We start from the raw sequence: 16,224 nt of genomic DNA, 5'->3' as shown, positions 1-16,224 counted from the left end.
TGTTTAAAAGCTTCCAAAGAAGGCGCCTCCACCACACTCCGGGGCAGAGAGTTCCACTGCTGAACGGCTCTCACAGTCAGGAAGTTCTTCCTCGTGTTCAGATGGAATCTCCTCTCTTGTAGTTTGAAGCCATTGTTCCGCGTCCTAGTCTCCAAGGAAGCAGAAAACAAGCTTGCTCCCTCCTCCCTGTGGCTTCCTCTCACATATTTATACATGGCTATCATATCTCCTCTCAGCCTTCTCTTCTTCAGGCTAAACATGCCCAGCTCCTTAAGCCGCTCCTCATAGGGCTTGTTTTCCAGACCCTTGATCATTTTAGTCACCCTCCTCTAGACACATTCCAGAACATTCCAAAACATTGTGCTCAGTGTGCGCCTAGGCTGTAGGAGGAATGCAGTTTGACACCACTTTAACCTCAATAGCTGGATGCTATTGAATCATTGGTGGTATGGACATACCAAGTCACCTTGTCTCTCTCTCCTGAGGAATCTGTATAAGGACCAAGTGGCAACAGTAAGAACTGACCACGGAACAACAGACTGGCTCAAGATTGGGAAAGGCATACGGCAGGGTTGTATCCTCTCACCCAAACTATAAAACGTGTATGCAGAACACATCATGCGATGTGTGGGGCTTGACGAATGCAAGGCTGGGGTGAAAATTGCTGGAAGAAACATTAACAACCTTAGATATGCAGATGATACCACTTTGATTGTCGAAAGCGAGGAGGAACTGAGGAGCCTTCAACCAAGCTGAAAGAAGAAAGTGCAAAAGCTGGGTTGCAGCTAAACATAAAATAACCCAAGATTATGGCAACAAGACTGATTTTTTTTTTTGTCGTGTCAAGAGTGGCTTGAGAAACTGCAAGTCGCTTCTGGTGTGAGAGAATTGGCTGTCTGCAAGGACGTTGCCCAGGGGACGCCTGGATGATTTGATGTTTTTATCATCCTCGTGGGAGGCTTCTCTCATGTCCCTGCATGAGGAGCTGGAGATGATAGAGGGAGCTCATCCGCCTCTCCCCGGATTCGAACCTGTGACCTGTCGGTCTTCAGTCCTGCCGGCACAGGGCTTTAACCCACTGCGCCACTGGGGGCTCCAACAAGACTGATTGATAGCTGGCAAATAGAGGGAGAGAGCATGGAGGCAGTGACAGACTTTGTATTTCTAGGTGCAAAGATTACTGCAGATGCAGACTGTGTCCAGGAAATCAGAAGACGCTTACTTCTTGGGAGGAGAGCAATGTCCAGTCTCGATAAAATAGTAAAGAATAGAGACATCAGACTGGCAACAAAGATCTGCATAGTTAAAGCAGTGGTATTCCCCATAGTCATCTACGGATGTGAAAGCTGGACAATAGGGAAGGCTAAGCAAAGGAAGATAGATGCATTTGAACTGTGGTTTTGGAGGAAAATTCTGAGAGTGCCTTGGACCGCAAGAAGATCCAACCAGTCCATACTTCAGGAAATAAAGCCCGACTGCTCATTGGAGGGAAGGATATTAGAGGCAAAGATGAAGTAATTTGGCCACATCATAAGAAGACAGGAAAGCTTAGGGAAGACAATGATGCCGGGGAAAATGGAAGGAAAAAGGAAGAGGGGCCAACCAAGGGCAAGATGGATGGTATCCTTGAAGTGACTGGATTGGCCTTGAAGGAGCTGGGGGTGGTGATGGCTGACAGGGAGCTCTGGCGTGGGCTGGTCCATGAGGTCACGAAGAGTTGAAAGCGACTGAATGAATGAACAACAAAAATGGTGTGGGATTTGTAGTTTGGGGAGAAACACATCTGAAACTTAATACACAATAAGCTATTCTGATATATGCTACAGTCTAGAAAACAAAAGACAGACGATCTAAATATCCATGTTACAGAAAAAAGGAATAAGGTGTAACTAGGGGAGCATCTATACTCTAGAATTGATGCGGTTTAGCTCCACTTTAACTGCCATGGTGCAGTGATTTAGGCTAGGAGTGCATTTAAAGGGCCCGTGCTCCTTATTTATTATTTATTTACAGCATTTATATTCCGCCCTTCTCACCCCATAAGGGACTCGGGGCAGATCACAATGCACATATACATGGCAAACATTCAATGCCTTTTAGACATACAACATATATAGACAGACACAGAGGCAATTTAACATTCCAGCTACTCTGGCTTCATGAGGTAAGCTTGATTCCAGCCACAGGGGGAGCTGCTGCTTCTTCGTCCATTTGTGACACTGAGTCCTTTGATGGACTACTTCCTCATTCTTCTGCACACTACTGGAAGGTTTTATGGTGTCATAAATTAGTTAAATGAGCCTCCCCACATAAAGCGGTACCTAAATTTCCTACTTGACAGATGCTACTGTCTTTCGGGTTGCAAAGGTTGATAGCAAGCTAGACTAATGGCCAGAAGCTCACTCCAACCAGGGCTGGCTTTGAACTCATGACCTCTTGGTCAGTAGTGATTTAATGCAGCTAGCTATCAGCTAGTTGAGCCACTTCCCGGTCCTTGCAGAGGGTCCTTCCACACAGTCATATAATTCAGAATATCAAGGCAGAAAATCCAACAATAACTGCTTTGAACTGGATTATTTGAGTCCACACCTCCATATTTTCTAGTTCAAAGCAGAAAAGTGGGATTTTATTCAGCTGTGTGGAAAGGGTCAGAGACTAACAAAGTTCACACATTTGAACTGGGCTTTTTACATGTGGACTGGGAGGAAACCATTTCATATTACTATGCTACAACGCACAATCGGCAACCCTTTCTTAGGCTGGATCTACACTTTTAAATGAATGCAGTTTGACAGCACTTTAAGTACCATGGCTCAAATGCTATGGAATCCTGGGAGTTGTAGTTTGGTGATGTTTTGCTAAGAACCTTGTAAAACCACAGCTCCCATGATTGTGTAGCCTTGAGTCTATGTTATTGAGCCACTATACCCTCTCCAAAAAGATTTATAGTTCACCAAGACACTTCAAGCAAATATTATGATTTTTCCCTTCTTATTATAACCATTTCTAGAGATGTGGAGTTGTGATATGCTAGCAGCTACAAACTCCACCGAAACTGTCCCTTTGATGTCATGTATTAGTTTGATGGTTTCTGTATAGTTTGTGTCTTTTAAATACAGTATATTGTGCTAAATATTTATATAAAGTGTATAAACTGTTTCTAATATATGCATCAAAATGTAACTCGAAGGCAGCCACCTCTTCATGCCCCCCATTTGCACAATCTTTTGGGAAAGGGGATCTTGGCCAAGACACCTCCAGCTATTTCCCAAGCCAGATAATTATCAGAATCATTGTGTGCTTATATAGCTTATTCTCTTTGTCATCAAAAAGCTAAGGATGTTTGCTCATTTAATCTGAGGCTGAGACCTCTTCTACAGTGCCATATAAAATCCAGAACTGGATTATATGGCAGTATAGACTCATATAATCCAGTTCAAAGCAGATACTGTGGATTATTTGCCAGTTTGCTACCAAGAACAGTTCGAAGTGCTGGCTTTAGCCTATAAAGCCCTAAACGGTTCTGGCCCAACTTACCTATCTGAACGTCTCTCCTTATGAACCATCTAGGACTCTAAGACCATCTGGGGAGGCCCTGCTCTCGGTCCCTCCTCCTTCGCAGGTGCGTCTGGTGGGGACGAGAGACAGGGCCTTCTCAGTGGTGGCCCCTCAGCTGTGGAACATCCTCCCTAGGGATATTAGATCAGCCCCCTCCCTCCTGACATTTAATAAAAAGTCAAAACCTGGCTCTTTGAGCATGCTTTCACAAATGTAGTGTAATAGGTACATGTGGAACTACAGAACGACTTGATGATGCAACTGGAAAATGAGTTTAGTAAGGAGACACTGGTGATTTATCTTTTCATTGATTTTTGTATGGTTTTTATATTATATGCTAAATATTCTTTTAAACTGCATTTTATGTCTGATGGGGCATCAAATTGCTGCCGACTGTAAACTGCCTTGAGTCTCCTTCGAGCTGAGAAAGACGGGATACAAATAAAGAAAATAAATAAATAAATAATATGGCAATGTGTATGGGGACATAGTGCTTTATTATGTACTGTGAGTACGTAGCTGTACTTTCTTTGATGGGTTGCATTTTACAATCCTGAAGTAAAGAACTTCAGCATATATTGCCACTAGAGGTCAGTATATTTTAACAATTTTTTAGTTTTAATTCTGTCAGTAAGTACACTGAAGTCACCAGTGGACCAATGGCAACACAATGAACTTCAACAGGTTTTCTTTCACAAGGGCTGGATATTCACTGTCTTATATCCCAGGATCTGATCCTGGATTATCTGGCAGTGTAAACTCATATAAACTAATTCAAAGGAGAAAATCCGGGATCAGATCCTGGGATATTGGGCAGTGTTGATCCAGCCAAGATATGCTCAAGTAGTTTTCCAGTTTCATCCTTTGGAATGCAGATTACAGCACCTGATATTCACTAGTTGTCTTCCATCCAAGTACTAACTAAGGCCCCCTCTAAACTGCCATATAAAATCCAGATGATCTGCTTTGATATGGATTATATAACAGTGTAGACTCATATAATAAAGGTAAAGGTTTCCCATCGACATTAGGTCTAGTTGAATCTGACTCTGGAGGGTGATGCTCATCTCCATTGCTAAGCCAAAGAGACGGCATTGTCCATAGATGCCTCCTAGGTAATGTGGTCAGCATGACTGCATGGAGGGCAGTTACCTTCCCACCAAAGCGATACCTATTGATTTACTCGCATATGCATGTTTTCGAACTGCTAGGTTGGTAGAGTCTAGGGCTAACAATGGGAGCTCACTCCGCTCCATGGATTCGAACCGCCAACCTTTCGGTCAGCAAGTTCCGCTATGCCACTGTGACCCCTCTGTAGACTCATATAATCCAGTTCAAAGCAGATAATGTGGATTTGCTGCTTTGATAATCTGGATTATATGGCATCATAGGGGCATAAAATGACCCTGTTTAGCTTCCAAGATCAGACAGGATCTGGTGGCATTATCTGTGTGATTACTTTGATTTGTTAAAAGGTCAGTAAAGGAGTGAAAGCTACAAAGGAAACATTGTATATATATTCTCTTTCCCTGAGTTTTGTTTAACAAAGATTCTGAATTGTATTTAAACTGGTGACTATCTTGACTTTCCTCCGTGAATATTAGGGATTATAGTTTCCATTTCACATTGCATGCTGATATAAAAGAAGTTGTATTTGTAAAGAAATATTGCATCTGTTTCACAGTGCTAGAAAAAATAGTATTTGGAAGAACCTTTACATGATCCCAATTTATATCTTCTGTTTCCTTTTACATTACAGTACATTTGGTACTCTCTGAAATCTATCAAAAATGTATCACTTTATTCCAGGAGAACTATAATTAATTCTCTCTGAAGTTTTAGGGAGCTTTTAATGTGTGTTTTTTTAAAAAATGAGAGCTTTTAAATTGCAATTGTGTGTGTGAATTCAAAAGTGTAGTAATCTTCTGTAAAACCTTAAGAGGTTTAAGTAAACTTGTGAATGGAATGTTGTTTGATTATGAAAGGCACACAATGAACACAATAAACAAAAGTCAGGGAAATGATTTCACAGTTGTAAATTGTTATAGTTCTCCCTCAGTATCCAAAGGGGATTGGGTACCAAAATCCACAGATGTTCAAGTCTCTTATTTAAAATGATGCAATATTTGTATATAATTGACAAAAATGTGATGTACACAATGCTCAAACAGGTTCTGGAGAGAGAATGAGGATCTGTGACATGGTGGGAGGGTATAGCAGAATATACTTACATACCACATCATTCCCACGGCATGCAACTTTGGCATGCAACTGAGGCTGAATCTACAATGTACAATTAATGCAATTTGACACCACATTAACTGCCATAGTTCAACGGTATGGAATCATTACGGTTGTAGTTTTACAAAGTCTTTAGCTTTCTCTGCCCAATAGTCCAGGTCCCTCACTAAAGTACAACTACTAGGATTCCATAGCAATGAGCCATGGCACTTAAAGAGCTGTCAAAGTGCATTAATGCCTAAACTGCCTTGACTCATCTCCGGGTTGAGGGGGACAGTATACAAATATGATAAATAAATAAATAAATAAATAAATAAATAAATAAATATCCAATGTCTTCTTGGCTGAAGTCTGGTGGAATATGTTGTCCCAATAGTAGTAATATTCAACTATCTGCTTGACTTCTTTAAGTGAAATTATACAGAATAACATCTTATATTTTGCCTTAATATAGGTCAAGCTGGATCTAATACCCTCCAAACTGCTATACTGATTCACTAGAATGTCTAGTCCTTGGACCCTAAGTTAACTGGATCTAGGCTGTTGAATTATTATCATAGATTTGTTTAATTTTAATAATAAAAGTTATACTTCACTCTTAATGAAAATGTTTAATATTATTTCAGTAATATGTTCAAAATGATGTTACTATACTTCTACTATAGAAGTGAATATTATGTTGCCTGAATAATTTGCAGTAGTTACACCCAATCTATCATCAGCTTTCCCATTCTGTTGATATAAGCCTGCTTTGTTGTTGCTGTTGTTGTTTTGTTGCATGCATGATGAAAGACATAGACCACCTGCCTACGTAACTACCTATCTTCCTCCACAGAAAGTCGATTGCCTTCATAAAAAAAAAGTCAACTTATATGACAGCCTTGGGGAAAGAACCATCTGATCTGCAGAAAATAGCCCAACAATGTGATTTGACACATTTCCTGGAGCCATGTCCCCAGGCACACTGTATTAGTCCTTGGCATGTGATAAATACCTTAAGAGCTTTGGAGCTAATTACTGCTAATTAGAAAGAAAGGCAGATGACATTTGCTACCAGAAACAAGTCCAGAAGCTCATGCTGAAAGCCAATTTCACAAGCTAAGAATGTAGTAACAACTGGATGCAATTTCTCTTTTTTTCAGCCATGTTTTGATCCTTGCCATCTGCAGAAGTAATAGGGAGAAAAGAGTTGGCATATGGGGACACAGATAAAGAACAGAGAGAGAAATTAGTGCACATTAGTAGTGGCGTTGCATCAAAGGTTGAATTAATTATCCACTAGCTACAGTCTTCAGATCAAGACCTGAAGACTTTTTAAGAGAAATTATTTAAGATCAATTTTAATGGGTGTGATATGGTAACAATCTGGGAGGCATTTGAAAGTGAAGGATTAACTCTCATAGCAATTGTATTAAAAGGGCCAGAGGCTAATAAGGAAATTTAATGGACTCCTCATGGATGGGTACTTTAGGCAAAAGTGTTATCATGGCTTTGTTCGTGACTTCTGTTTTAGCCTGCTGCTATATGCCAAATGAGAACAGCCTGAAGACATTCAAGAACAGAGGCCTAATTAGCTCCCACAGCTTTAAGGCATACTTGAGCAGAGTCTTCTTGAATGAAAAGTATCTTCCATCCCATCACATAAGATGTGACTTTCTCTAGTGTGTTCCTAACAGGCAAAAGTTCTGGAGATACTGGAAACTATAAAAATGCTTCAAAAGCAAATCAACCCTGAACTCTCATTAGAAGCCAAATGACTTAGGACCTCAGCACGCGACCGGTGGCAGCTGGTGGTGGTGCTTCTCTTAAAGGCAAGGCATGGAGCCCTCATCTTGCCTGACACCACCTTGTCTTGTTTCACCTCACAGGCTGGGAGGACAATCACATGGAGGGAAGTGAGGAGAGCGTGTGGCTCTCCTCCATGGAGCTGGCATGGATCTGGCAACACAGGAAACCTCCCATGTTGTCAGTTCCATGGGGGAAATCTGCATGCAAAATGGACTTGGAGATGGGGAAAATTATGCAATAGATGTATGCCAGACCTCTCATTGATAAGATTGAGGCTATCTATGGTGAAGATCCGGCATCTATGTCTCAAGCCAACTTCACCTATTGAGATGGACATGACCCCAGGTATTCATTCTGTACACTGGATTATTCCTATAGTGCTAACCAGAACTAACCATTAAACCCCATCAAGGACGCATTACATATTGCCACACCACAATCCTTTGGGATCACATCCCTTTGGGAGGCGACCCATTAAATGGACTGACACTTCAAATGATCCAGTGACAGTTTATTTGATTTCCTGCCATACGAAGCATCAATCAGCTGTGTTCAATGGGCTCCTGAGCCACTCAGGATGTGAATCCTAGTCAGACTGTTTTTCAACCAATCAAGAGCTGGCACAAGTTCCTTAAATAGCTGCCAAATGAAATAAACATGCTCTATATTCATAATTGTGGTATGTCGGTTCTTTGAAGTACTTTCTCCACCGATATCCTCTTTGTCTATTGAGAATAAACCTTTGGTTTTAGCCTTCTATCCCATCTGGGTCTGATTTGGCCTACTGGATTAGCTAGACATGCTGGGCTTCTGAACCCATAGTTCTTTCACAAGCTGAAATCAGCCAACAGACCTGAGAAGAGGACTTGAACTGAAAACAGTGAGAATCAATGGGCACAGAATGGAACTGAAAAAAAATGTGCAGAGCCATGGTCAGAGGCAATGCCTCCAAGATATTTTTTAAGGTGAAACAAACCTAATTTCAGGTCCTTAAGTTCCTTTCCAAACCGAGGATTTGAGTTTCCAAATTCTCTGTTAAATCATCAATTATGGAAGCTTTGAGATTTTTTTTAAAATGAGAGGGCAATCAGAAATTGCAATTGCAATTAGACCTCTAATTCAAATACAGGCAATTCCTGAGTTACAAACATCCGACTTACAAATGACTCATGGTTATGAAAGGGGGCGAGACAACAGAAAATGAGAGAAATCTACCCATGGAAGGGAAATTCACTCCGGAAAGAATTATCATGAGGACAAGGTGTCTCCACTGAAGCTTTATCACCAATCTTTGTTTCCACAACTAGCCACACTTGTCAAAATCCCAGAAAGTGAGGTGAAATCTTCTGAACAGACAGCACAAACAGCAAAACAAACACTACGTGGGTGTTAATCCTTCCCTGTGCTATCCAAAACTAAAGAATATATATTTTTGACTGAAGTTACATTTTTAAAATGTTCCTGTTCTGACTTACAAACACATTCATCTTAAGAACAAACCTACAGAATCGATCTTGTTCATAACTTGGGAATTGCCCGTAAGAAGACAAACATTCTATGTTTGTCTACTCATAAGTAAATTTCAGCACAACAGCCCTCAAACATGTGCAACACAATCCTTTACAGTGGTGCCCTTTCTTGCAATTGTGTTCATGCTTGTTAATCTCTAGGTGGCAGCATTCAGGCTTGCAAGGCCACAGCTCATTTCTTTGGAACTACTTTCATCCTTGCAAAATACTATGTCTCAGTTATGTATGGTTTATTTCAAGTTTGAGTACCCCAAAGTACAATCTTATCTTCAAGAGCAGAAATATGCAGGCCACGTGTGGAAATCTCGTGAAACTTCTTTAAAAAAAGTATTTTTGGAGATTGGAAACATTATGTTCTGAGACTACAACCCCCAGAATCTCAAAGCCAATACCAAGAGGAACTGCAGGCTAATAAGCAACATTTTATGACTTGGTTCATTTTCCCATTAACAAAGACTGTAGTTAACTCACATTATTATTATTATAAAGGCAATAAGTAACAGGCTAACACATTTTGTGGTGTAAATGTAAAGTTTAGTGCTCTTATAATTACTTTTATTTGGAAAAGTGACTATGATTCAAGTGTTGTTTATGCTTTTCTCTTCCTTGTAACTTATTTGGGAATTGAGGGATGGAAAGGAATAATTTTGTCCACCAGCTTGGAGCATTCCTTATAATTACTTCAGAGGAACAAGAAAAAAACTTTTAAAATAAATCATTTTAATCCATAATTGCAGCCAGTTACCTGGAGGCCTTGAAATTACATTTGTAACTAACTACTTTTTATATACAAAAAAGCAATTACTCAAGCTCTGGCTGTATTCCAGTGCTTAGCAATTTATGATGCTGACCTTTGGTTTATAATTTATTTGTTAATACCATAGAAATTACGGGATCTGGCTGCTGGCATCCCTACAGATATGAGATGGGCTAGGCGTAACATTCCTTTGTGTTGCTTAAGGCCTGTCTTGTGAAAGAAAGAGCAAAACAGACCGAAAGAGTCAGTCTCCAGAGGTTCAGAGACAGAGAGAGCGCCAATAGCTCCTTCTGGTTCTGAACCAGATTCCAATTGCAAGAGAGGAATCTGTTTTTCACCACCAGTTGCTGTGTAACTGAGTATTTCTGTGAACATGAAGGTAAGATAATTAAGGCAATGCTAGTAGTAATGTATAACCTGGGCAACTTTTGTTGTTGTTTGACAAAAAGGCACAGTGCAGTAGCAGAGAATTGCAATAATTTGCTGCTGGGGAGGAATGGGAATGAACTCAGGAATGGAAACATGTGGGATATATATATTTGTATTTGCAAGCACCAGTATTGATAACATCACCTGCTTGCAGGAAAGCTCATACGTGGAAAATCAGACCAAATGTTAACCAGCACAGACTTCAATTATCGACAGTTGATTCTCTCTCTCCTTTTTCTTTCTTCACTTTTTAGGCACTTGAGATCTTTATTCTCTTGCAAACATTGGGCAACTTCCCTGTTTTTTCAAGGTAAGTACTTCCTTGATCCTTGTAAAATCTTTTCTCTGAAACTGCATTTCATCCAGCACAGATGACTCCTGCATTACTTTTGGAACTATAGCTTCCAAAATGCTCTAGTCTAGAAAGTGTGGCTGCAGCAGCATTCCTCTTTTTCAGTTAATTAGAATTGATAGATGCAATTAATTTTCTCCTAGCAGTCACAACTAGGCTTTGTCTGCACCAGACTTTCTCAACATTTCTACTCTTGAAATAATTTTCAGGTCTCAGAGATCTCCTGTATACAAATTATCAGATCTCAAAGCTCACAAATTCATAGGTGTTGTGAGTTTTCCAGGCTGTATGGCCATGTTCTAGAAGCATTCTCTCCTGACGTTTCACCTGCATCTATGGCAGGCATCCTCAGCGGTTGTGAGGTCACAACCTCTGAGGATGCCTGCCATAGATGCAGGTGAAATGTCAGGAAAGAAAGCTCATGGAACATGGCTTTATAGCCCGGAAAACTCACAACAACTCAGTGATTCCGGCCATGAAAGCCTTCATCAATACATTTAATCCAAAGGTTGTTTTTTTTTTAAAAAAAAGTCATGATCTCTTATGGAACCTCCAATGACTTGCAGAACCCTGAGTTTCTGGGAAATTCTGGATAGGAAACTCTGGTCAACACACACACAGAAAGAAGGGAAGGGTGTCTGTCTTTTCCTCTTGGGAAGGACTCATTCATTTTGAGCAAATGTGCTAATGGCAAGACTCAACTGTGAAATGGGTACACAGTGCTTTACATGTGTAATGTCTGGCTGCCAATCAAATAAGGCCATTACTCTATGTGAAATACCTGTAAGCAAGGTCATAAATATCCTGAGTCATAGCTGCTCAATTTTGAAGATGGAGTGTCCTTCCAGATCTCACTGGGCTACAGCTCCCTTTCAAACTTGGTTATTGATTTTGAGCTGATGGGAGTTGGAATCCACCAACTTCTGAACATCCATGAACATGATAGGCCCTTGTCCAAATATGTATTGAAGAGTTTAACTTGAGCATCACAGCATCTCCACAATGGAAGAAGCACTTCCTCAGTAGACTTCTAGCCCTGTTGTAACCATGCTCCCTCAAAATTATATCCCACTGAATTTCATTAGGCTTTCTTAGACAAGGAATACTTTGAAATCTAACTTACAGTACCTGCTATTTGTTGATGATCTCACATCCATGTAGAAATCAGGGCTGACCCTGCTTTGGTACCTTGGGGTATTTAGACCATTTGGAGTAATCAAATGCAAGATAATAAATGTGGGATGTCTCAAGACTCCCATCTTATAGAAAGCAATAGATCAGTGGTTCTCAGCCTGTGGGTCCCCAGATGTTTTGGCCTACAACTCCCAGAAATCCTAGCCAGTTTACCAGCTGTTGGGATTTCTGGGAGTTGAAGGCTCCCAGAAATCCCAACAGAAATCCCAACCTGTGGGGACCCACAAGTTGAGAACCAATGCAATAGATTAATGTGGTGACAATGTTTTCAAAACAGAATAGAAATCAGAAAGCACTGCTTTGTTTGCTACAAGTCTAGCAAGTCAGTGGCTTTCTTTAAATGTACAAATATTGCATAGGAAGCTGCTTCCTACCAAGTCAGATTATTTGTTCATGTAGTTCAGTACTGTCTATACTAGCTTTCCCTAACATAAGGTCCTTCTAGTTTGGCAGACTACAACCCCCAAATCTCTCACGAGCTAAAAAGAATGGGCATTGTAGTCTAGCTCACTTGAGGGCAATAGTGAGGACATTAGATTGACAGAGTACTTGTCTATTATTCTAAGTAAGAAAAGATCTTTAGGGTTCAGGTAAATCTTGCTTCTATTCCTGCTTGGAGATGCTGGAGACAGAATCTGGTACTTTTGGATGGAGAGATTATACAGGGTTAGTCAAAATGAATAGGCCAATAAGAAAATTAATTGTACCCGAATGTATGTTTACTGTAACCAAACCACAGCTACGTAGCGACAGATAAACTATCAAAGTTTTTTTTGAGCAACACACATTGGCCTATTCATTTTGACTAACCCTGTACTTTTTCAATTGAGCTAGAGACATCCATTCTGCAATCTTTGACATTTTCCTCTTCTTTATACAAAATCCAACAGGCCTCATTCTTCAGTAAACTGCAGATGGAATTCATTTGGTCCTTGGTCTGAGTGTGATGGCTGTACTAAAACTCAGGTAACATGTTTTAAGCTTTTCTCATTTGTAAATTATGTGGCCTCTCTTTCTTAAAAGTCATGAAATAAGCACATTGACACATGAACTTAGAAACATTAATGAGCTATACTTCCAAAAATAAGAGGGGCTGACCAAGGGCAAGATGGATGGATGGCATCCTTGAAGTGACTGGATTGACCTTGAAGGAGCTGGGGGTGGTCACAGCCCACAGGGAGCTCTGGCGTGGGCTGGTCTACGAGGTCACAAAGAGTCTGAAACAGCTGAATGAATGAACAACACTTCCAAGAATCACTCAAATTCTCCAGATTCAAATTTAGATTCATAAAGATGACTTCACATTATAGATGCTGAGCACAACCTTGAGGGTGTGATTGTAATCACTTGATGTATCTATGTCTCCAACATGCATAAACTATTACAAGTATGTGAAGTCTGTTTTTCGAGATGGTGCTGAGCTACGATTCTCATAAAGTCTAGCCAGCTTACAACCTCATCAGATGGGTTTTTCCCCATTCTAGAGCACTGCTAGCTTGCTGCCAGGCCAGACTCCCATTATATGACAAAGGGCTACTTCCAGCAGGGCTCCGTCCCAGCAGCTTGTGGGCAACGTGCTAAGAGAGAGCCCTGAGGATATAGATGTCTTGGAATTTTAAAATACTGTTTATATTTAATCCTGTTTTAATGTTTGCATATTTGTATATTTTAAATTGTATGTTGATTCTTTTAGGTTAAGCTGCTTAAGTCTCCTTTGGGAGAGATAAAGTGGGGTATAAATAAACATAATAATCATACAGGAAACCTTGTGGGATGGCAGCTTACAACCAACCATGGAAGGGGACGAAGCTTGGTGCTGCCCCACTGGGATATCTTGGCCATAACTACTACATAATAATGATAATTCCTCCTATGTCATCAAAAACAAAAGCGAGAACAAAAACATGGAAGGGAACCTACCATTTATTTTACTTCAGGTGACTGAAATGTAGAGTAGTTTGTTCAGTTAGTTTTCAGTACTGATTGCAAATGGAAATCTAGTTCAGTGATGCTCAAATGTTGGTCTGAAGTCCAAATGCATCCAGAAGCCCTACTCAACATAATTGTTGGTAAAATATTAGGAGGAACTGAAACCTAGAATATTTGGAAAGCCAACCATTGAGAAGCACTGGTTTAGGGCAAGATCTGCAATCGTTGATAACATTTCCCCCCTCTTTGGATTCATTTCCATTAATCTGAAAAGTGTAGAAGGTCATCACTACATTTTTGGACATTTAGAGGGGCTTGTATAAAAGGACACCCAGGAGGACTGAATCCTAGATCTCTATTAATTAAAATTAACTTTATAAACTTTACAAATAACTGTATTTTTTCAGAGTGTCTACCATAATTTCTTAAGTAAGTCCAGTTCAACAGGACCTGTTCTGAAATATATATGTATGATCTCATTGCCTCAAACTGCAAGCTTGTAAGCTTGAGTTCCTATCAAAATGGGCATGGGATTGCAGCTTCAATTAAATAATTTGAATTACTCCAGCTTTCCAGTGTTGATTGATTGCCTACTGCTAGGTTTTCCACAAAAGAATGCATCATCTAGGAATGGGCAGACAAAATTGTTTTTCATTTGCTGGTAAAATGGCCAACTTTTCACATAGCAATAGCTCTCAAATTAAAATGCAAATTATTTTTCTTCTTGCTTATTTTTTTTAGAATTCATTACTTCAAGAGGAAAAACAATTTAGGGATAAAAAAATAAGTCAGGCTCTTTCATAAAGATTTATAGATTCTTATTTTTTAAAGCAGCCTTCCACATGTATATTTCTAGTTGTGCAGCCCATAGCCTTTTGCCCTCAATAACACTGTGTAACTAAAATTTTAAATGTTCTGTTCCTAGTTTAAAAGTGTTATTTCCTGTTTAATTGTGCACTACTTACTTTGAAAAGCAGTTGTTGTACTCCAGCAACTCGTTTTTGTGGCTGCCACAAACTATGTTGGATTAGTTGAGACGCTATGAAATATTCATTGAAAAACTATAGCAAAATGTGCTGCAGGATGTCTTACAAAAACAAAGGTTTTGCAAGATAATACATTTCCCCCATGTTTTATCATAGAACCAATTACAAAATGACATTTATAATCCAGAAACAAAAACTGTGTTACATAGTGTAATTGTAATTGATTCAAGAAAACCCAACAAGTTTTGTGATGCAGTGGGGAACTGGCAACAAAGTCTCCTCTCAAAATGGGCATGAGATTGCAGCTTCAATCCACATCCAGATTCAAAATTTCAGGCACTACACCTCACCATAAAGTACATGTTATCACAGCTGCCAAACTCTGTCTAGCTGATTTTGCTGTGTTTTTAGCAGTGACATGCTCACCACTAGCAAGCGGATTTGGTGGCATATATTTTCAACAAAACATGGAAAAGTTTGTTTGGGGAGGAGGAGAAGGGGGGACTTTATTGTTATGTACCTCTAGGTCAGCTTCAGTTTTTGGCAATCCAACAAAAAATTTATTTGACAAGATTTATTCAGGGAGAATTTAATTGCCTTCCTCTTAAGACACAGTGTAATTTGCCCAGGTTAATCCAGTAGGATTCCATAACTAAGTGGACCATAAAACAATCAAACTATTCTACAATTTCTATATTTGGAAAGTCATATTTGGTCTCTTTCAGGAGATATATAATAGAGGAAATTGTCTCAGATTTCACATATGGAGACGTTCATATCAATAGTGTCTGTCAGTACAGTTGGCCCTCTGTATCCACAAATTCTATATCCACGGAGTCAACCATCCACAGCTTGAAATCTTCAGTTAAGAAATCCCAAAGACAAATTTGTTCTTGCCACTTTATACACGGGATACCATTTTACTATGTCATTGTCCATAATGGAGATTGAGCATCCATGGATTTTGGTATCCATGGCAGGTCTTGGAACCAAACCACAGTGGATACCAAGGGTCTACTGTAGTCTCCTCAGCAATGAGGAAGATAGATAGAAAGAAAAACACTGAAAGAGGAGTGTGTCCCTTAACAGAAAACTAATATTCTATTCCTACGCTTAAATAATTGCTTTTGAATTTAGATTCGTAGACGAACCATAGCAGTTTATGGACAATATGGAGGACATCCATGTTCAGGTAGTTCATTTGAAACTCGCCCATGTGTTCCTACAAGAGGATGCCCATCAGAAGAAGGATGTGGCGATCGTTTTAGGTGTTCCTCAGGTATGTTCTTCCAAAGGCCCTCATGATCCTTCATTGAAGGTTCAGCAACCAATTGAATCTGTTTGAAATAAGACAGGCAAGGAATTCATCAATGTTCTCAATATATTTTGTGAATATGGTTCAGTACTTTGGATAGCTCCTTTCAAGTTTAGGCTGAAACTCAAAGCACATTCATTGTCCTG

The 16,224-nt window shown here is 39.8% G+C and overlaps 1 protein-coding gene across 1 annotated transcript in view; it reads left to right on the top strand.

Moving 5' to 3' along the window:
- The first annotated feature begins 10,094 nt into the window (after positions 1-10,094).
- C7 (complement C7) overlaps positions 10,095-16,224 on the top strand; it is a 29,123-nt gene continuing 22,993 nt past the window's right edge. The window contains exons 1-4 of the mRNA XM_060761429.2: positions 10,095-10,252; positions 10,557-10,612; positions 12,739-12,814; positions 15,901-16,042. Of these exons, the coding sequence (XP_060617412.2) occupies positions 10,247-10,252; positions 10,557-10,612; positions 12,739-12,814; positions 15,901-16,042 (280 nt within the window). The 5' untranslated portion in view covers positions 10,095-10,246. The remainder of the gene's footprint in view (positions 10,253-10,556; positions 10,613-12,738; positions 12,815-15,900; positions 16,043-16,224) is intronic.

This window comes from Anolis sagrei, chromosome 2 (assembly GCF_037176765.1).
Source record: "Anolis sagrei isolate rAnoSag1 chromosome 2, rAnoSag1.mat, whole genome shotgun sequence".
In the NCBI taxonomy this organism is placed as follows: domain Eukaryota; kingdom Metazoa; phylum Chordata; class Lepidosauria; order Squamata; family Dactyloidae; genus Anolis; species Anolis sagrei.
The sequence above is the reverse complement of the archived record's forward strand: the minus strand, read 5'-3'. Positions and strand labels throughout refer to the sequence as shown.